Source organism: Rhincodon typus, chromosome 3, assembly GCF_021869965.1.
Source record: "Rhincodon typus isolate 14 chromosome 3, sRhiTyp1.1, whole genome shotgun sequence".
Taxonomy (NCBI): Eukaryota; Metazoa; Chordata; class Chondrichthyes; order Orectolobiformes; family Rhincodontidae; genus Rhincodon; species Rhincodon typus.
In genome coordinates, this window is record NC_063334.1 from 93,908,089 (window position 1) to 93,930,204 (window position 22,116).

General features: G+C 40.3%; 1 protein-coding gene across 5 annotated transcripts in view; it reads right to left on the reverse strand.

The window, feature by feature from the left end:
* The window catches only part of LOC109931643 (zinc finger FYVE domain-containing protein 16-like), a 70,829-nt gene extending 48,988 nt beyond the window's left edge, over positions 1-21,841 (reverse strand). For 2 of the 5 annotated variants that reach the window (XM_048595171.1, XM_048595169.1), the window contains exons 1-5: positions 21,346-21,630; positions 19,653-19,712; positions 19,187-19,295; positions 13,956-16,249; positions 9,857-9,956 (exon numbers count right to left, since the gene is read on the reverse strand). In XM_048595171.1, the coding sequence (XP_048451128.1) occupies positions 9,857-9,956; positions 13,956-16,249; positions 19,187-19,256 (2,464 nt within the window). In that variant the 5' untranslated portion in view covers positions 19,257-19,295; positions 19,653-19,712; positions 21,346-21,630. Of the gene's footprint in view, positions 1-9,856; positions 9,957-13,955; positions 16,250-19,186; positions 19,296-19,652; positions 19,713-21,345; positions 21,631-21,753 lie in introns of those variants that run through there. The other 3 variants (XM_048595172.1, XM_048595170.1, XM_048595174.1) reach the window with 3 other exon arrangements.
* Positions 21,842-22,116: the final 275 nt, after the last annotated feature.

A 22,116-nucleotide genomic window follows, 5' to 3' on the forward strand; every position in this document is an offset into this window, starting at 1 on the left:
AAAGGGGGATATGGACCATCTGCAGGCAGATGGGATTAGTTTAGAATGGCACCATGGTTGACACAGACGTGGTGGGCCAAAGATCCTGTTCCTGTGTTGTACTGCTTTATGTTCTATTGCATAACACCCTGTTCTCTAGTTGGTTCCTCAATGTATTGGTCCAGAAAGCCATCCTGTATACACTCTAGGAATCCTTCTCTATGGTACTGTGACTAATTTCCTCAATATTGAGTTTATATCTTTGACTAGTAATGCAACTCCACCACATTTTCCTTTTAGTCTGTCCCTCCTAAATACTGAATATCTCTGGATGTTTAGTTCCCATCTCTGATCACCTTGCAGCCGTGTCTCCATAATCTCAACTATATCATACCCATTTACATCAATTTGTATGATTAATTCATCAACTTCATTTTGAATGTTCTGTGCGTTCAGACAAAGTCCTAAGACTTGTCTTTTTTAGGTTCCTTGCCCCAATTCCACTATATTTTACTATGGCCTTGTTTGATTCTGGCCTTTGATTTCTGTGCCTATCACTTCTCTTATTCATCTTTTTGTCTTTTGTTCTTGGTTCCCCTTCCTCGGACTCCTTGCAGAGGTTCCCATCCCTCTGCCAATTTAGTTTAAACACTACCCAACCATTCTAGCAAATACTGTCAATACTGCATCAGTCTCAGTCCTGCCCAGGTGTAACTTGTCCAATTTGTACTGGTCCTACCTCCCTTAGAACTTGTTCCAACACCAAGAATTTGAAACCCTTCCCCCTAGCCCCTCCCTCTCTCTTTAGCCACATCCTCTGATACACATTACTTCTACTCTGACCAGCACATGGCAGTACCCACTGGCTTTTCACCCTCCCCCTTCAGGATATCCCATCACCACTCAGACACCCTTGAGCCTAAGACAAAGGAGGCAGCATACCATCCGAGAATCTCTTTCGTGCTCAAAGAAAGTCCGATGCATTCCCCTTACAATTGAGTCCCCTATGACTTTTGCGTTTCCACACTTTTTGCTCCTCCCCTGTGCAGCACAGTCAACTACTGTGCCATGAATTTGGCTGTTGTTCTTGAGAGACCATTCCCCTGAACAGGAGACAAAGCGGTATATCTGTTTTTCAGGGGAATGGCCAAAGGGGATTCTTGCTGTGCCTGCCTAGACCTCTTACTCTGCCTGGTGGAGCCTTTGCCTGCAGTGAGACACACTTCTAAATGTGCTATCTGCCGTTCTCTTTGCTCCAGTGTCCACAGCCACTGCTCCAGCTCTGAAACCTGGGCTTAGAGTAGCTGCAAGTGGAGACACTTCTTGTACACATGCTGGTCTTGGACACTGAAAACGTTTCCAGCTTCCCACATGGAGCAGGAACACAGTGCAGCTTTGATGTCTCCTGCCATGACTTAAATTTAACATTTTACTATATGCTTAATATCAATTACTCTGGAGCACTTTGTTCCTGTTCCTCGTTACTACCTTGTTCCCAAGAAATTATAGAAAACAAGTTCTTAGACCTTGGAAACTAAAAAACACAAAAAAAAAACCTTACAGCTATAAAGTCAAGCAAATATTTACCTAATACTTACTAATCAGCTCTCTCTCATTGCCACTACTCCTGTAGCAGAGTAAGATCATTCCGGTTTTCCTGTGTCGTAACTCTTTGTTTCTTCTCAAAAAGCAGGACACCCTTCCCCGATTGTTTCGCCGTGACACCACCCACAAAGACACTCTTGCCTGACTGCTTCACCGTGACGCCATACTTTGTGTGATTCCAAGGAATGTGAATGACACTGCTCTTGGGTTTTGCAAGAACAGGCATAAGCTGCAGGCAGCCATTGGGAATTATAACTTACATACCTGGCATCACATTGACATGGAACTCACAATACAATACTCATTTATGATAGGTATAATAGTGCTTGCTTTGTTTAACTTTTACATACAATAACGTTTGTTTTTATTAAAAAACAAAATTAAAATCTTGTCAATATTTCTATCATTTTGTTGCTGAATGTTTGGATTTTCTTTGCATGTTAACAAACCATAACAGGACTTCACAGTATCAGTTTCCTTTTAAGGAGAACTTATGAAGTAAAACAAAGTAGCTACTTTTCTCAGCTTAGTCAAGTAATACTGTAAAATTCAAGCAAGAACCTTTTTAGAAAATGAAAATAAAGTTGTTTCAAGAATCAAGCCATAGTTTAAGTGATTAACATTCCCCCATTCAATATTTTCAGCATTCCCTTCAAACCTGAAGAGAGTAACGTGTGCTTAGAATCATTACATATTATGAGAAATTCAAGTACTTTATCCAAACGAGGATGCTATGTGTCAACCTAAAAGGAGACATTCCTCAGGGGAATCACCTGTGGTAGGCATCATAGCTGAACTTTATCACTGCCAACGTGCACAGTTCTAAGAAGAGCTGCTGGATAACAATCAGGAGGAAACTGACATGACAATGAATCAGATCCCCGATGTACCATCAACATTGTTAACTTTTAACTCCAATATGTGAGAAAGTCTGCTACAGTCAAAAATTACCTCCAGGTGTAAATTGTCTGACAAAGCCCTGTGTGAGACATATGAAATGTCACAGACATGAGCATCAAGAAAACTTCAGACAGAAGAACATAACAGGAACAGATAACAACAGGAATGACGATCTCCCCTCTCTCAGAACAAACCCACCCGTTGGCGGTGTATGTTTTAGCCTTCCAGGAATGTACAAAACCTGACTATAACTCTAATTTCTGTGTTAGTGGCCTGATATCCTGTGTATGAGTGTGCCAAGGGTTACAGATCTGAGAACAAACAGTTAAACACACTTCCACGGCAGGTGAAGTGGAAAGATAACTGCATCACTGATTGCTACTGCATCAGAAATCAGGGCCAAATAGGTTCAAATCAACCTATAAAGCCAAGAGTCTCAAAATCGACAGTTCAATGACCAACGTCAATATTGTTCATAAAATCCACTCCAATGGCCACAACATTCAACTGTCTGTCTTCACAAACAAGTAAGAAAATTAACTGTATATCCTTTTTATCTGTTATCTTTTGGGCTCACCTCTTATTTCTCGTCTGTTTATGTATTTTGCATTATTTCTTCTTCTTACGTTTAGCAATGAACATTGCACACGTTTTGTTAAATCAAGAAATCTTGGTTAAATTGGCCAGTTTTGAAACTACAGTTGATTCAGGTCTTGGAGAAAGGTATCCTTAAGGGAACAGATTCTTTTTAAAACTAACTTTGCTATGACTGAACAAGCAAATAGGTGCAAGACCAAGGGGAGCCAGTTCACCCTCCTCACTTGGGAATAGTCACCAATGAGAAAGTTGAGGAAAAACAAAAATCACTTCTTGCAAAGGGTCATGCATCTGAGAAATTCGCTTAGTCCAGAGTGGGGTGGATACCAGGATATGAAGTAAATTTCAGGAGACAGACAGGTTATGAGAAGCGTGCAGAAGATTAGCCTTAATTGTATTCTTACGGACCAGTCCAAACCCCCTCAAAACATATCAAAGAGATAGTCTAGTCCCTAACTTTTTCTTATTTTAAACGCAAGTGCCAAACGTTGCTCTGGATGGAATTTGATTGGTCAAACTATCAGGCTTGAAACAAAATACACTTGATTCATAAACCATAGTTCAAACAAAGACAAATTTTTAAAAATTGCTTTAAAAACTTAAAGTAATAAAGATTAAATATTAAAGAAATACTTAAAGTAATAAACTACTCATAACTGTTCCAATACAGCAACATCCTATAAGCACACCCTTTCGCAAAATTCAGAAAAATAAATTGTCTTACATGCAATTCTAGCAGCAGGAAAAGAACCCCAGCTTTTAGCTACAACAGAGAGAGAAATAAGAACGTCCCTATCCAGCTTCAAGACCCCAGTAACTGATGATGAAAGCTAAACTAAAAGTCCTGGTTTTGTGGGAGCTTGAGGACACGCATTCCGGCTGCTTCTAATGTTCCAACATTTCAAAAAAACCCAAGGCCTCAAGTTATTTACTTTACTTGGAGAAGACCATTCTGCACCTCTATTAATTTCTCTTCATAAAACAAAGGGCAAAATACACCTCAAAGCCATAGTATCATCACAGTGTTGAATGACAGAGCAGGTTAGAGGGGTGGACTGCCTACTCGCAGTCCTGGTTCTTACGTTTTTTATGGTCTTATGATGAATCAGACTCCTCTACGTAGTGCTTCTGCCAAGTGATGCTCAGAGACTGGCAAAGGTGCAGAGCGTACTCTGGTGGGGTCTTCAATATCCACCACCAACAGTGGTTTGGCAACACCAAACCTGACCAAGCTGGTAGAGTCAAAAAGGACACAGCTCCTAGACTGTTTCTGTGGCAGGTGAAGGGATGAATAAGTGGGAAAAACAGACGTGACTTAATTCTCACTGATCAGCCTGGTGACTAAGGGGACTCGGTCCCTTCTTCACATTAAAGATACCCTCCATTACATTGTGTGGCACCACTAACATGCTGAATGTAAGATTTCAAACAGATCTAGCATTTCAAGACTGGACACACATTAGATATATGGGCTATCAGCTATAGCAGAGTTGAGCTCCAACACAATCTGCAACCTCATGGCCTGGTACATCACTCACAATCTACCACTACCATCAACTAGTGGATCAACCCTGGTTCAAATAACATTGCAGGAGGGCACGCCAAGAGCAGCACGAAACATGCTTAAAAATATGTCAGCCTGGTGAAGTTACAGCACAGGACTACTTGCATGCAAAGCATACTAAACAGCAAACTGCATACAGGGCTAAAAGATTCCACAATGAACAGATCGCATCCAGCTGCAAATACTGATGGACAACAACTCAATGGAGGCAGCTTTGCTCAATGGAAAACATCCCAATCTTCAATAGTAGGACTCAACACATCAGTACGCAAGAAAAGACTCAAGTGTTTGCAATAATCTACTGCCAGAAATGTCAAGGGAATGGCCCTTTGGAGCATTATACGTACTTGTCTTCAGCCAATTTAGTTCACTGATATGGCTGAAGGCAAAGGCTAGGTGTCCTAATAATATTCTTACATTAGAACCAGAAGCCCCTGCTCCAGAGCTTCTCACAGCCCCAAGTCAAGGTGTTCCAGTAAAGTTACAACACTGGCATCAAGCTGGCAAAGTAGAATATTGCCCAGATATGTCCTCCACAAAAAGTAGGCCAGACAATTACCAACAATCTACTCTCAATTGTCAATAAATACCATAAGACACAGGAGCAGAATTAGGCCATTCAGCCTAACAAGTCTGTTCTGCCATTCGATCATGACTGATACGTTTCTCAATCCCATTCTCATACCTGTTGGAATGGGTCATCAACAATGCTTTCAATCAGCACTTGGTTAGCAATTACCTGCTCACTGACACGCAGTCTGGGTTCCACCAGGACCACTCAGCTTTTGACCTCGTTACACGATAATGCAGCTGAACTGCAGAGGGGAGGCAAGACTAACTATCTTTGATGTCAAGGCTATGTTTGACCGAGTGTAGCAACAAAGAGCCCAGCAAAACTAGATTGAACTTTCCACTGGGCGGAGTCATATTTAGCATAACAGAAGATCGTTGTGGTTTTTGGACATCAACCAACTTAACTCCAGAACAGAAGCTCCTCAGAGTAGTTTCCCAAATTCAACCATCTTCAGCTGCTTTATCAATGACCTTCCCTCTGTCATAAGGCCAGAAATGAGGATGTAAGCCAATGACTGCAAAATACTCAGCATCAATCTGACCCCTCAGACACTGAAGCAGTCCATATCGAAATGCACAACACTTAGATAACTTGGGGAGGCAATGCCCTAAGTAGTATTATCACTAGCTATTAATCCACAAACTCAATTAATGTTCAGGGGACCCGGGTTTGAATCCTGCCACAACAGATGATGAATTTGAATTCAATAAAAAAAATCTGAAATTAAAAATCTATTAAAGATTGTGAAGCCATTGTCAATTGTCAGGAAAAGCCCACCTGCCTCACTAGTGTCCTCCAGGGAAGGAAACTGGCTATCCACATCTGGTCTGCCCTACTTGCAATTCCAGACCCATAGAAATGTGGTTGACTCTCAAATGCCCGCTGAAACAGCTTAGCAAGCCACTCAATTCAAGGGCAGCTAGGGATGGGTAATAAATGCTGACTAGGCAGTGACACCCATGTCCCACGAGTGAATAAAAAAAATTTGTGCCACACAAGTGGCCAATGACCGTCTCCAACAAGAGATGATCTAACCATCAACTTTTGACATTCAATATCACTTAATCTCCACTGTCCAGAGATTACCACATTACCAAAAATGGAACTGGACCCGCCAATTCAATACTGTGGCTACAATGGCAGGTCAGAGGATGGGCAAGAAACTCACCTCTAGACTCGTCAAAATCTGTCCACAATCTGCAAGGCACAAGTCAGGAGTGTGATGGTGTACTCCTCATTTGCTTGAATTAAAGCAGCTCCAGCAACACTCAAGAAGTTTGACACTATCTAGGGCAAAGCAGCCTGCTTCATTGGCACCACAATCAAAAACATTCATTCCTCCATCACTGATGCACAAACACAGCAGCATACCATGTACAAGATACACTGCAGAAATTCACCGAAGCTCCTTAGACAGTATCTTCCAAACCCATGATCTCGACAAGACAGAAAAACAACAGCAGCAGATACATGGGAATCACCTGCACATTTCTCTCCAGACACTCACTACCTGAACCTACCTCAGCATCACTGGGTCAAAATCCTGGAGTTTCCTCCCTAACAGCATTGTAGCTGTTCCTACACCAAATGGAGTAGTGGTTTAAGGAGACAGATCACCACCACTTTCTCAAGGGCAATCAGAGGTACAGTTCCTGGCCCAATTACAGAAGTCCACATCCCATTAATGAAGCGAGAAAACACCAAAATCATACAGTGCAATTTGTACACAAGAGTGTTGGAATTGATAACAGGAGTGGGGGTGGATGCAGGGCAAGCAGACAAACTGAAGTAATTCTACTAGCCTATAAAAATCAATTTAGTCTCAATTCATTTCAGTTTCGCTGCAAGTCACTTCATGGAAAGCTAGAGATAATTTTAAAATAAAGGACATGAATTATTTTTAAAAATTCAATCAGGGTGTGAAATGCAAAGTAATTTATATTGATCATGACAAAGCCTATAAAATACAATTTAGAAAGATTTGTTGAAAATAATTTTTCTAATTCTATTCCATTGTTATTCTTGATCACAAGACATCATGATCATGAGTCAAATGATCACAGTACATGAAGTGTTAGTTCAGAGTTATTCAGTAATTCCCAAGGCTTATAGAAAAACAAAATATACTTCATAAATAAAATGATTATTGACAAGAGTACAGTTTTACACTAGGCAGTATTATGTAGACTCTGGCCAGTACAACCAAGCTTGGGGGGAAATCCCATATGGAATAACGTGCGTGAATTAAAGAAAATATCTCTTATAAAGGAGATGGAATAAAAAAAAAATCAGCAGAAAAAATTCCTTACATTTAAAATTTATTTGTTATGATAATCATTCAATGCATCAACTAATTGGACAGATAGAGGAAGAACTTCAAGAGATGATGCTGTAATAATAAATTCAAATTTTGTTATGCCAAGCAGATGTTATCAAATCCTGTATAAACAAAAAGACCCAAATTTTATGGTCAGTAGGAAGGTGATGGCATTTGCCGCAGGCCTCAATGAAAAGTATCCACAAATGTCTGGCTACCTCTAACAATTTTTTCCCTTTTCGCGGTATTATTTCACATCTGGAGATAGTTTTCATTTTGCACCAGACATTCAGCAGGATAAATCTGCCAATCATACTTAAGTATCATCACTGCTGACAAGTCAGGAAATTAAAAGCACTATTTATTCACAGGCTCCAACTTCTGCATCTCTCTTTTAGAATTGTGCACGTGCCATCTCCAGAAGTTGTCATCAATTTCAGAGAAATTAAGACAGTGTATGTTAACAGTTTCACCACCATGACTAGCATAAAACCCTGGCCCAAAAGAAAGAAACTAACTCCACCAAGACTGGTTTGCTATTCTTTCCAAAGCAACATAAATTAAATTTAAACAGTACAAGTCAATGCATACTTCAAATGTAATCAATATTGAACAAAAGATTACTTCTTAAAATGTCTCAAATGTCACTCATTTCAGCTTCATAGGAAGTACATTCAATGAGAAAAATACTCTCCTCATTTCTACCCTAAAGGATAATCCATAATTTAAAACAATGTCCTCAGTTCTGGCCTGACCAACAGGAAGAAACACGCTTTCCACGTCCAACTTGTCAAGATAATTCAGGAACTTACAAGCTTCAATCAAATCACCCCTCAATCTTCCAAACTAAACAGTAAACAGATTCAGTCTGTCAAATCTATTGAAAAACAATCCACTCATTCCAGTTATCAATCAAGTAAACTTCCACTCGACCATCTCCAGTGCATTTACATCCTTTCTTCTATAAAGGAGACCAAAATCCATATAGTATTGGAACTAAGGCCTCATCAATGTCATGCATAACTGAAGCATAACATCCTTACTTTTACACTCAATTGCTCTCGCAACAATTGGTAATATCTCATTCGACTTCTTGATGGCATTCCGAATCTGAATCGTAACTTTGTGACTCGTACACTACAACACTCAACTCCCTCCGCACCTCAATTCTGCAGTTGCTTGCCAACATTTACTCAACTAAAAAATTTAAAGTTGTGATTGCACTCCTTACAGATTACTGACTTAAACATACTTAGAAGAGCAAAAAAGATAGTAAGTATTTCTTCTCTGTAGTGGTCTTTTCAAGTTGTAATCAACAGCTCAGAACCTATTGTGGGTTTTGTTGCTACTGTGCTAAAACATTGAAACTGTATTTGTCATTCGGAATTCCGTTTTAACGCACTACAGTTAACAGTTCAATAGCCAGGGATCCATTACTACACTACCCAATTCGTCATTCTTCATGAATCAAGCTTAGTTAAATTAGTGCTGGTGTCCTATTTGATCAAAAGAGACCCTTTGGTTAATTTTGGTCTCCATACATTTAACAAGCAATCATCAGAACCAAGAACCGATAGAGTAGTGTCCCTCCTACCATCAGATTACCCAAATGCTACACTAGCTAAGATCAAGTCACTTAGTGTAAAACAGTGACTGAAGTCTGGACTATGCAGTACAGTTCAGTTACACATGATCTTTATTAACTTAATCAGGACCATTACCTTAATATCATTTACACTTGACAATTGAAGTTCAAGTTGCTTCAACATGAAGTACAATGCACGATAGCCAGTTTATTCTCTAAATCTGTGCTGTGTGTATCCAGTGGTGGCTTCAAGCTTCAGAGGAAACCAGGTGCCCACAAAAGAAGCCAGTAGAAGGTATAAAGCACAGCCAAAGGTTAGTGCATGATGTCACTCTTTGGGCATGGAGCTGCAATAGGACTAGTCAAATGTCCATGACATTTAATATCTTACCAGCATCAAATCTATGATTAGCATGGAAACAGCAAAAACGTGGGTGCCTTCAAATCAAGAATAGAGTCACTGTACTAATTAAATCATGCTTGCTGTTCTTTTAAAAATAAATCTCCTGACACTGCTCCTACATCCCCTTTCAAGGTTGCTTTTTAAACAAAACCACAGTTGGTATGGGGAGGAAGACTTTGCAAATATTACTTCTCTTATCAAAGTGATCTCCCTTGTAGAAGGGAAAAGGTGTTTGATACAATAAAATAATTCTTTTAATTCATGAATAATGTTGAATATTGATGGCAAGATCTTAAAATGAGACGAAGTTTATACCCTCTTAAATTACTTACCTTTCTGGATGGTGTCATAGCAGACAACACAAACGCGAGCTTCCTTGTTAACCAAATATTGCAGCTTACATTTTTGGTTACAACAGGCAGCACAGAAAACCTAGAAAAGTGACTGCATCAGCATCCAATAGTTTAAGACAAATAGCATAGTAATATCTAAAAATCACATTTGTTGTAGAGCACTTAAGACATACAACACTAACAATATTAGTGGACTCTAACACAGTAAAGTCCATTATTACACTCAACACCAATATTCAGCTTCTGCTTATTACAGAAAATGTATAGAAAGAAAAGTGGGAGGGAAGGGAGGATAAAAAGGCAAAACGCATGATAAAATGAACTCTTAAAGTTTCATGATCTTACAAATCTTCCAAAAAAAAAAAAAAAAAAAAGAAATAGTAAAAATCTGAGTTCTAGGGAAGGGTCACCGGACCGGAAATGTTAACTTTGATTTTTCTTCAAAGGTGCTGCCAGACCTGCTGAGCTTTTCCAGCAACTTCTGTTTTTTGTTCCATTGAATGCATATCCTGCGTCAAGTGAAAACTCCAGACTGCTTCTAGTGTCCTGGGTGAAGGACATTTGGTCAGCTGGAAATTTCCAGTTTTCAGTTTTGGAGTGACTGCTTCTAGTGTCCTGGGTGAAGGACATTTGGTCAGCTGGAAATTTCCAGTTTTCAGTTTTGGAGTTTGTGTAATGTGAGGTAGAGCGCTATGTGAATAACACATTCCAGGAGGCAGTCACTCTGCAGCAAGTTATCTAGGCAGAGATGGGTGACCAGCAGACAAGGAAAAGTGGGCCAGATAGGTAGGGTAGGACTCAAGGATCAAAGTTGTTATTGAATGGCTGCAATACCTTTCGAAGGAGTAGGATAACAGCCAAAGATAATAATTGTTTTTAATACTAAAACAAAGGTAAAAGGGGGATGATGTCCTGCAAGCATTGTTTAGGGAGCAAGGAAAGAAATTAAAAGTCAAGGCCTAAATAGCATTAACCTCCAGATTATTCCCAATGCTACATTTTAGTGTATAGAAAAAGAGATAGATTGTGGAGATGACTGATTAACTAAAAAGACAGTGAAAGAGGGACAATTTTACATTCTTAGGAGATTCAAGACTGGTCCAAGGAGAAGTCAGATCCTACACTAGTTGGATAGTTTGCATCTCAACATGACCAGGGACCAATACTGTGGCAGGGAAATTTATTAGCATTGTTGAAAGAGTTTAAACTGGCCTTACAGAGAGAGAGGTAAGCCTAACAATAGATAAGAAGAGACAGAATCAAACTTGAAATTGGAAGACAAATTTATAGAAAAGTATAGAATGTAGATGAAACAATAACTACAATGTTCAATAATCATAACACCATTATCCCACAGAAGTCAGTTGTGCAGCCTAGCAAATCCATTCTGGTTCACCGTAAAACAATCCAGTCAGTCTCATTCCCCTACAATATCCCTGTAGCCTGCAAGTTTGTCTGAAAACAAACGCAATAAAGATTTCTGCTTCTGAGTGTATATCCAAGCATCTTTTTTGAAATAAAGTGCTGCAACCTATAAGGTTATGGGCGAGAATCTGGAAAGAGGGATTAAGCTGCCAATCTCTTTTGTTTATTTTATTCATTCAAAGGATGAGAGCATCGCTAGCCAGGCCAGCATTTATTGCCCATCACTAATTTCAGAGTCAACCACTTTGCTGTGGGTCTAGAGTCACATGTAGGCCAGACCAGGTAAGGATGGCAGTCTCCTTCCCTAAAGGACATTAGTGAACCAGGTGGGTTTTTCCCAACAATCGACAATGGATTCATGGTCATCATTAGGTTCTTAGTTCCAGTTATTTTATTGACTTCAAATTCCAACATCTGCTGTGCTGGGATTCAAACTCGGGTCCTCAGAACGTTACCTGTGTCTCTGGATTAACAGTCCAACGACAATACCGCTAGGCCACTGCCTCCCCATTTCCCAACACAAAAATGATAGGACAAATCATCTCCTTCTGTACTGCTAAAATTGGGTGTTTTTATGACAGGTATGGAGGATGAGTTATAAAAATAGGCTGAATAGGCTGAGACGTTTCTCACTGGAGTGTACGAGGTTGAGCGGTGACCTTATAGAGGTTTATAAAATCATAAGGGGCATAGATAAGGTGAAAAGCAATGGTCTGGGCCGAGTCCTGGAAGTGAATCGTGGCCAGAGCGGGAGCAGAGCAAGCGCGGGTCAAGTCCTGGAAGTCAGATGCGGCTGGAGTGAAAGCAGAGCAAGTGTAAGCTGAATCTTGGAAGTGAGTCGCGGGCTAGAGCAGGACCAAAGTGAGTGCGGGCACTGTCCCAGAGGCGCATCGCGGCCAGAATCGGAGCACAGCAAGCACGTGCCAAATTCCAGAAGCCAGTCGCGGCTGGAGCCTGCAGCAGCAGAGCGTGCACGGGCCGGGTCCCGGAAGCAAGTCATGGCCAGAGTGAGAGCAGAGCGAGCACAGGCCAAGCTGCGAGTCGAGTTGCAGCTGGAACATAGAGCAGGAGCAGAGCGAGCGAGGCCTGCTGGAAGCCGAGTCGTGGCCACAGCCTGGGGCAAGAACAGGGGAAGCCCAAGCTAGCGTTGGAGGGGTGGGGGGTACAAGTCCTGGAGGCGAGTCCAGGACAGAGGCCAACGCAGCAAGGCTTCAGGTTCTGAAGCCCAGCAGGCACGGACTCACTGATAAAAGGACCATAACTTGAGTACTTTCAAAGACACTTCTTATTCTCATTCTGGAATTTTAAACTCTGTACTCTTATGATTGTCTTTATTTCAATTCTGTAATAACACTTAAAGTAGATATCATGTACCTAAGATGGTGCTAACAGGCAACATTACAAACTTTTCACTGCACTCATTCAAGTGCACACGACAGTAAAGGCTATTTTATAAAGGCTATTCTTTTCTCTCAGGTGGGGGAGTTCAAAACTAGAGTGCATATTTTTAAGGTGAAAGGAGAAAGTTTTAATAGGACATGAGGGGCAATTTCTTTACACAGTGTGGTTTGTGCGTGGAATGAACTGCCAGAGGAAGTGGTGGATTGGTACAGTTACATTCAAAAAGACATTTGGATAAGTACATGAATTGGAAAATTTTCGAAGGATATCGGCCAAAGCACACAAATGGGACTCATTTAGTTTGGGAACATGGTCAGCATGGGCTAGTTGGACCGAAGGGTCTGTTTCCGTGCTGTATGACTCTATGACTAGTGTGCAAACAACTAAATCTGACGAAACTTAAATGTAGTATTTCAGAAAACCCCTATCAACTGGCAGGATATAAATTTTCAGGTGAAAATCAAAGTTACTCAAAGGAAGTCATTTTGAATTCTAAGAAATTAAATTACATCATGAGAAATTAAATGACATAAAAATCTAAGAAACAAAATAACATCATGAGCCTATTCTACCCCTAAAATCATGGCTGATCTGTCTCCGCTCCACTTTCTCATCTGCTCCCCACCCAGATTCCCTGTGAGACAGTACTACTGCCCATCTCAGCCGCAAATATCCTCAAACAATTCTGTCAGAATCTTGAACACTCTCATACTCCTCTCAACTAAGTGTATAGGTGCAATTCATTCAGTTGATCATGTGGGATAGGGTTTGGGCAATCTTGTGAAACTTCATTTATCATCTGTAATATAACCCATTCTTAGATACGGAGACCAAAACTGCATATTGTAGCGTGGTCTGAATAAACCCCTAAACAATTTTAGTAAGCCTTTCTTTTTCTTGTATCCAGGACCCTTACACTTCCTAGTTGAGTACTGTTCCAGCATGTTAACACTGTGTCCCTTATAGGATTACATCCAAGTTCCTCTGAACAACAATTGAAAGTTTTGTAAGCCTTAAAATAATATTCTGCTCTTCTATTCTGACTAACCAAAACCTTAAACTTCCCCAATTTTCTGTCACGTCTCCTTCTATCAGCCACTCAATCACTTTATGCATCTCTGAGCAGCTTCTTTGCATCTTTGTCACAGCTTAAATTCCTACTTAGCATTATATCAGCACATTTGGATGCGCTACCTTCAAGAAAAGTAGCAACAAATTTTCTACTTAATAAATTGACACATAGGATACTTACATTGCCACATGCTCTGCAGTGATGTCTCCTTTTTGTGAAAGTAAATCTAGCCTGGCATTTTGCACAGTTTGGTGCTTCGGAATCTGGTATCCACTGTGGCTGGTTCTGTCCCAATATAGCAGCTTCTTGGATATATTGTTCAGCGAGATCATTATCTGCAGCTGCAACACCTACATCACCATGTGTGATGGAATCATATGATGGTCCAAACACTTGTGTCACATCTTCAGTACCAATACCATGTTGAGGGGTGGAGCTCAAAATGGATGGGCTATTGACTGTTTCAGAAACTGCATCCTTTTTATCAATATATACTGTACATAGATTCACACTGTCAGTAGCATCTTTAGGATTATCATTAACTGGATCATTCAAATCTCTATTTAGTGGAAGTCTGGCTTGAGAATTAAGGATTTTGGGTCTAGCACCTCCAAAGCTAATCTGATTATTGAAAGTGCAGTTAGCTTTTGGTTCAGTGTCAGTTGGGAATATAGACTGACTATTTTTGGTTTTGTCTGGTTTGTGCGTTATCGCAAACAGTGCTTCATTTACAGCAAAATTCATGGAACCATTTTCTGCTGGGGATGAAGAGTCCCCAGTATTTGATGTAAATTTGCTATCTTCACAATCAGCTGATTTACCAGTTTCTTTCCTGCAAGGATCACAATTTATACCAAAAACTTCACTATCTTCAGAAAGATCGAGCGAACCTTCCAGTTTGGGAAAATCAGTAGGTTCTGAAAAATCTCGAATTGAATGGCCAATCATAGATCCTTGTGAACTATTCTCAGTCTGATCCATTAAGAATGCATCAAGCTCAGAATCACTAACCAACACATCATTGATATCATATCCATCTTGATTAATGTCATTAACAAAAGAAAACTCAGCTGTAAATTCTTGGCAAGTTGATGCTGTTTCCACGTCTCTAATATTATTCAGTACCTCTTCAAGTGGCTTAGATATAATTTTTGGAAGAGTGTCTGAAGGTACTAGAGTTCTTTCCTGTTGCATCCTCTCAGTGCCCAGAAGTTTGTCTCCAGTCTTCTCTTCATGTTCAAAACATGTAGGTTCCTTTGAAGTGATATCACCATTATGTTCCAAATTCTGATTTCCATCATCTACAAGAGGTAGATCTTGATCACGTGGTTTCGAGTTCAACTCAACAGGGCTTCCAACTATGCACATGACTGAGCTACAGTCTAAAGCTCTGGTATATTCTTCCTGACAATGGTTCACCTGAGAGTTCTGCTCTGGATTCGTTGAGGTTATTGCGGAGTCTGCTATTTCCACTTCCTGGAGCAAAGAATTATTAGGTGTTGTAAAATTATTCAAATAACCTATTTTATTTACATTTTTTGTTAAACCACCATTACATGTGTATCTTACTTTTAAAAACTCCTTTTCAACCTCTAATATAGTTTCAACATCCTCGGATTCACAAGGTGCAACAGTGGTTATATTATTTGAATTTACACATACAGGCAACTGCACACTGCAAGGACACTCTACTTCTTCGTTGGTGCAATCATCATATCCAATAGTTTCTTTAAATACAGGACTGATTTCTTTGGTTTGCTTTGAAACAACTGACAACTCTTCACTTTGTTCAGACTGAGGCAATTTTTCTAGATGTTCCTCTTCCTTTGGAGTTTCATCATCTTTGAGTTCATCAGGACTCTTGCACTCGATTGGATATTCCTGGTTACTTATTTCTGCATTAAAATGTCCTGATTGCTGTGGCTCAAGTGCTGTGCTATTATGAAAAGATATATCCAACTCCAACAGGTTTTTAATTCCTAAACTCTCTCCTCCTGAACATTCCAATTCTCCAATGTGAACTGGTGAAGAAGGGTGATTGAAGTCTATCAGCAACGAGCCACAGGCCTGGTCCTCAATGGATTTAATTTCAGCTTCATTATCAACCTCATGACCATTTGTTTCATGCGTCACACTTTCAGTGTCACTAATTAAGTCACAGATAGGTCCACTGCCTCTGTTGTGACTGAACTGCTCAGAATCACCAGATGCTCTGCTATCCACAGTTGACAACAAGTCTAACTCCGTTAGAGTTTTTTGTGATGGCGGTAATGTTAAAAGGTCTTTAGGATCAACATCACATGGCAATGTTGAATCTGATCCAAGCTGACTATCAGATGCATCAAATGAGTGCGTGTTGAACGTAGTCTGTGCGGTGGATGCAGGCAATTCTGGTAAGTATTTGGAGTTTGCATGAAGAGATGAACAGTCCGAACGTATGGGTTCTCCTACAGTCTTGCAAAAATCATTTTCATCTTTAAAACAAAAATCAGAATAAAACAGTATTTATGAAGTCCAAGATTAACAATAGGGAAATTTACAAAACATGTAAACACAGCAAGTAACATTTGGATCCCAGAAATGCCAAGTTTACTATCTCAAACAAGAGGGAACCTAACCATTACCCACGGACATTCAACAATATAAGTAGTTCTGCTATAAATGTGTTTTGTTAATGCGAATTGGTAGTGATGTGGTTGACAAATAGTGGATGCTGTTTGGATAACATGAACTTTTTGCTGTACAGGTACAGCGATTTTCTACAGTGACTTCCCTATAACGCAATTTTCTATAGCATGAGGTCACAAAGAATGCAACTATCGCATTATAGGAGAATTACCTGTATTGTTAAAATCTCCCACTGCCAAAACTGTGGGAGTTATCATCGATCCAAAGCTGAAACAGACCCAGCCATCTAAATACTGTGGCTGCAAGACCAGGTCAGAGGTGAGGAATTCTGCTGTGACTAACTCACCTCCTGACCCAAAGCCTGCCTAATACCTACAAGGCACAAGTCAGCAGTGTTATGGAATACTGTCCATTTGCCTGTATGAGTGCAGCTCCAACACCACTCTAAAAACACCAGCACAAAACACCCAGGTTGAAAGACATCCTTTAATACTTAACATTCACTTCCTCCACCACCATTGCACAATGGCAGTGTGTACCATTTAGAAAATGGCTCCTTCAACAGCTATGACTACTACCATGTGAAAGGACAAAGGAAATAGTTTTATGAAAACACTATCATCTGCAAGTTCCCCTCCAAGGGGCAGCCATTCTAAGCTGGGAATACGTTGCTGTCCCTTCACTGTGGGTGGGTCAAAAGCTGAGAAATCCCTCCCACTATGGGTGTACCTACACCACATGGACTCCAGTGGTTCAAGGAGGCAGCTTCTCAAATGAATAAATACAGACCTAGCTAGCAACATCACCGTCCAGTGAATGAATAAAAATATATGTGAAGGATTGTACAAAATGAAACCTGAACTGTACTTGGGTCCATATGAATTAGGAACTGGAGTTGGCTATTCAGCTTTTGAGTTTGTTCCGTCATTCAGTAAGATCACGACTGAAACTTGCACCCCTTTGCTCAACAAGAATCTATCTACCTCTGCCTTAAAATTATTTAAGGTCAATGCTTCCACCTGCTTTTCAGAACAAGAGTTCTAAAAATTTACAATTCTCAAAGATAAAACAAAACTTTGCTTCATCTACTTTAAGTAGGTGATCCCTGATTTTTAAACAGTGACCCTAGTTCCCGATTCTTCTGGAAGAAGAAACATCTTCTCCACAGCTATCAAGACTTCAGGATCTTGTATATTTCAAGCAAGTCACTGCTAACCCTTCTAAACTCTAATACAACAAGGTTAACTGCCCAACATTCCTTGTAAGACAAACCCCACATCACAAGTATTAGTCCAGAAAACCTTCTATGAACTGCCTCCAGAGCATTACATTCTCCCTCAAATAAGGTGACCAACATTGTGCACAGTACTCCAGACACAATCTCACTAGTGTTGTTTGTAACTGATGCATATGTTCCCTACTTTTGCAATACGGAAGAAAATTGCAACCGTTAGTAAAAGTACCTGCCAAATGCTACAGAAAGTTTTTTTGAACATAAGTTTAATTTTTAGCAAATAAAAGATACCACAGATTAGGTAAAGGAACAACTGGCAAGTGGGAGGCTTTCAAAAGTGAGACAATAAGAGCTCAGAGGCAGTATGTTCCTGTTCGAGTGAGTGGTAAGGCTGGTAAGAGTAGGGAACAATGGATGAATAGAGATATTGTGGCTCTGGTCCAAAATAAGGAGGACTTGCCAACAGTTACACTAGATGAAGTAACAAATTAGAAATGGTATGAAGTTTACCATCTTAGCAAGTCTCCTTCAAAAACATGTACCAAACCTGCAACTCTACCTCCTAGATGGGCAAGGGCAACAGATGCCTAGAGACACCGCCATCTTCACATTCCCACCAAATCACATACCAACCTGACTTGGAACTATATTATCTTTCCTTCACTGTCACTGGAAGTCCAACTAAATCCTGGAATTTCCTTTTTAACATTTTTGTGGTTGTCTCTACCCCCTAAGAACTGCAGTTGAAGGCAACAACTCATTACAGCTTCTTCCTGGGCAATAAGGAAAAAGCAATAAACGCTAACCTAATCAGTGATGCCCACATCACATGAACAAATTTTTAAAAATCTTAAAGGAAATTTTGACGGAGAAAGTACTCAAAGACCGACGAGATCACTGAGCGGGCATCTTGTTGATCAGTTAAGTAGTTTGGTTCAGGCTGAGCATTTCCTTACAAGAGGGAATTAAGAAAAAGGAAGCTTCCAACTTAAGCCTTCATAGCCAATCATTCAGCTTTACACACACTTTAGCCATGACTCGCGAGACACTGGCAAATGTTTCTTCAGCTACGTCATGTCTAAGGAATGCCAGGTTCAGTCCATTAAATAACAGAGTTGATGTAGTCAATTTGATGACCAAAGAGTCCAAACTGAAATGATAGCAGTATTCTCCGTTATACCTATTCTGGGAATATTTAATCTATAAACAGGCATAAAACATCACAAAATCCATCCTTCAGCACACATGTTCTACAAAGTTGGAGGCAACTTTACAGAAGACAAACTCTAACAGTCAGCACAATAGTTTATTCATACCATCCAAGTTAAACTCCTGCATCAGAACAGTAAGCAAGCATCAAAGCAGATGCCGATCTCTAATAGGGGAGACAGAAAAAGAGAAAACTTCAACATTATATCTCTGAAGCACTCTTGTACAACTCCAAGCGTTACAGAAATGGCATTCCAAGGCAGCCTGCATTCCAAGGTACAGAAACTGAAACGATAGAGGAAATAAATTCAAGATATCTGAAAGAAAAAACACAACAAACCTGGATTTTGCTCAAATTCGTCAAGTAATTTGTCCAGATCACAAACTGCTGACTTGAAATAGTTGTCCATCCTGGGTACTTATTTTTCAAGTATTGTGCTTTTGTGCTCCTGAAAGAAAGAACAGAATCGATTTTTTAAATTCAAAAAAATAAATCTATCCTTTTGTTTGACAATGGTTAAAGTGGGAAGTTATCATATATTACATTCCTGACATAACAACAATAAACAGTATGAGGGGAGGCAGTAGTGTAGCGGTAATGTCAATCGACTAGTAATCCAGAACACCAGGCTAACGTTCTGAGAACATGGACTCAAACTGTACTAAGATCGATGGTGAAAAGTAAATTCAACAAATATCTGGAACTTAAAAACGAACACAAAGGGAAATATGCTACCACTGCCAATTGTTGTAAAAATCCAAATGATTCACGAACGTCTTTTAGGAAGGCTATCTACCATCCTTACCTGGTCTAGCCAACATGTGGCTTCAAATCCATAGCAATGAGGTTGATTCTTAAATGACCTCTGGTAATTAAAAACAGGCAATAATTGAACGAACACTCATTCCATGAGCAAACAAAATCAAACTTGAACAATACTTTCAAGCAAAAAAATGCAGATGCTGTAGATGCCAAACAAAAACAGAAATTATGGAGAAACTGAGCAGGTCAGGCAGTCTCTGTGGAGAGAAAACAGTTAATGTCTCAAGTCCAGTCATTCATCAGAACTGATTCATTAACCCAAAACGTTAACTCTTTTCTCCTCACAGATGTTGCCAGACCTGTTGAATAATATTTTGTTGGTTATAAGGTATTTTAGGATAACCAGAGATGGTGAAAGGTGCTACACAAATAGAACTCTTTGCTTTTTCAGTGCTCATATGCTCCTCTCAAAAGAACAATTGAGCATAATATGGCTATTATAGAATCATAGAATCCTTACAATACAGATGGAGGCATTTGGCTCATCAAGTCTGCTTCGACCTTCCAAACAGCATCCCACCCAAACCCACACTATCCCCATAATTTTGCATTTAATACAGCTAATCCACCCAGCCTGCACATCACTGGACACATTCGGGCCATTTAGGACAGCCAATTCACCTTGTATGCCTATCTTTGGACTGTGAGAGAAAACCTAAGCACCCAGCAGAAACCCATGCAGACACAGGGAGAACAAGCAAACTCCACGCAGACAGTCACCCAAGGTTGGAATTGAACCTGGGCCCTTGGTGCTGTGAGGCAGCAGTGCTAACCACTGCACCACTCCATCTGTAAACTGCCACATTCATCATATTAACAAACCCACAAATAAAGTTCATCAATTAATCCCAAAAGAATAAAATAAAGTAGAGGTGTAGGAAGATAACTCAAAAACAAGATATTTAGAAATGTTGCTAGAAGTAGATATGGCAGCATGCAAAAAAAACTATCATTTTGTAATGGCACCAAAGGGAGGGATGAAAAAAGGCACTCGCAAAAAATGCTTAATCAAACCCAGGTAGTAATCTATGATCATTCAAATAACATATCACTAACTAATCAGCAACTGAGTATTACGGAATGGTAAATTCATGGAAGAACAATTTATAAAACCAAGAAGCAACTTCAAATTGCCTTGCAAAAATTAAAAGTGAAGAGTAAGAATTCTTAATTCTCCTAAAGCAAAACATGGAGTGAGAAAAATTACCAAGCTAGATAGATGTTAGTACAATAAATTGACGAAATGCAAGCAGAATGCCATTAACAACATCCTGATAAAGGTACAACAGTTTTTTTCCATAAAAATTGGTTTCAGAGAGGCTGGGAAGTGGTATATTTTAAACATTTTAACATGTTGAATAGACAGATTATTTAACATACATCCAGTCATATTCGCAATATAAGTATTATGCAGGAAGGTGCTTTCCCTATTTACAAAAACAAAAAACATTAAAATTGTACAGTTAAAAATGTTAAAGAATGACAATGCAGGCTTGCTCTCGTGGAATGACACATAGTAGCTAATATGTCTCACGTAACGAAGTCAGGAGAATTTCGGTGCAAGTTAACATAACCAAGGCAAAGAGTAAATACAGGAGCATTCTTCAATTTCACTAGCAGTAGAACTTAGCAGCACAGTGCTCAGCTCTCTGTTCCTAAAACCAGAACCATTCTACCGTATTCACTGGGAGCAATGAACTGCAGGGTTATCAGCGGTCAAATAGAAACTATTATGAAGTCCTTGGATAAAGTCTGGAAGGAGAGCGAAGGCCTTCGCTGTCATCCCCAGTCCCTGTTGATCTAGAGACACGGGACGAGTATGTGCCAGTAGCCAGACCGTAATTAACCAGGGGTGGGGGCTTCAGCTGTCGGGACGGGATCCGCTTATCTCCTTCGAGGGGGGGGGGGGGGAGGAAGGGAGGGAGGCAGTTAGCTCGACCCTGGGTTTGTGGCAGGGGATGCGAGAGAACAGGGTGATGGAAGGAGCGGTCAGGCCATCAAGCCCGGATAATTTTGTTTTTGTTTACCCCCGCTGCGTCGACGGTTAAACAAGACCGGATGAGGGTTCGGCCACGATCACTCACCATATCCGAGTTTCAGCTTCCTCTCCCGGTCTGTACGTGTGTGTGTATATTGGGGGAGGGGAACGGCCAGACACAGCGCATGCGCGGCGCTGACTGACCTGGCACGGGACGGGGGGACAGCGGTCATCATAGGAACCGGGGCGGGGCCTCGCGTTCCAACGGTCACTGCCGAGCCTGGTGTCCACGCTCCACTAAAACAAAATAAAGAACTGCGGATGCTGGGGAATCTGAAACAAATAAGAACAGCGATTGCCGAAGAAACTCTGACAGCAACCTGTGGAGGGAAAAACAAGAGTTAACGTTTCGAGTCCGGTGACCCTTCTTTCACAAACAAAAACAAAGTTGCTGGAGAAACTCAGCAGA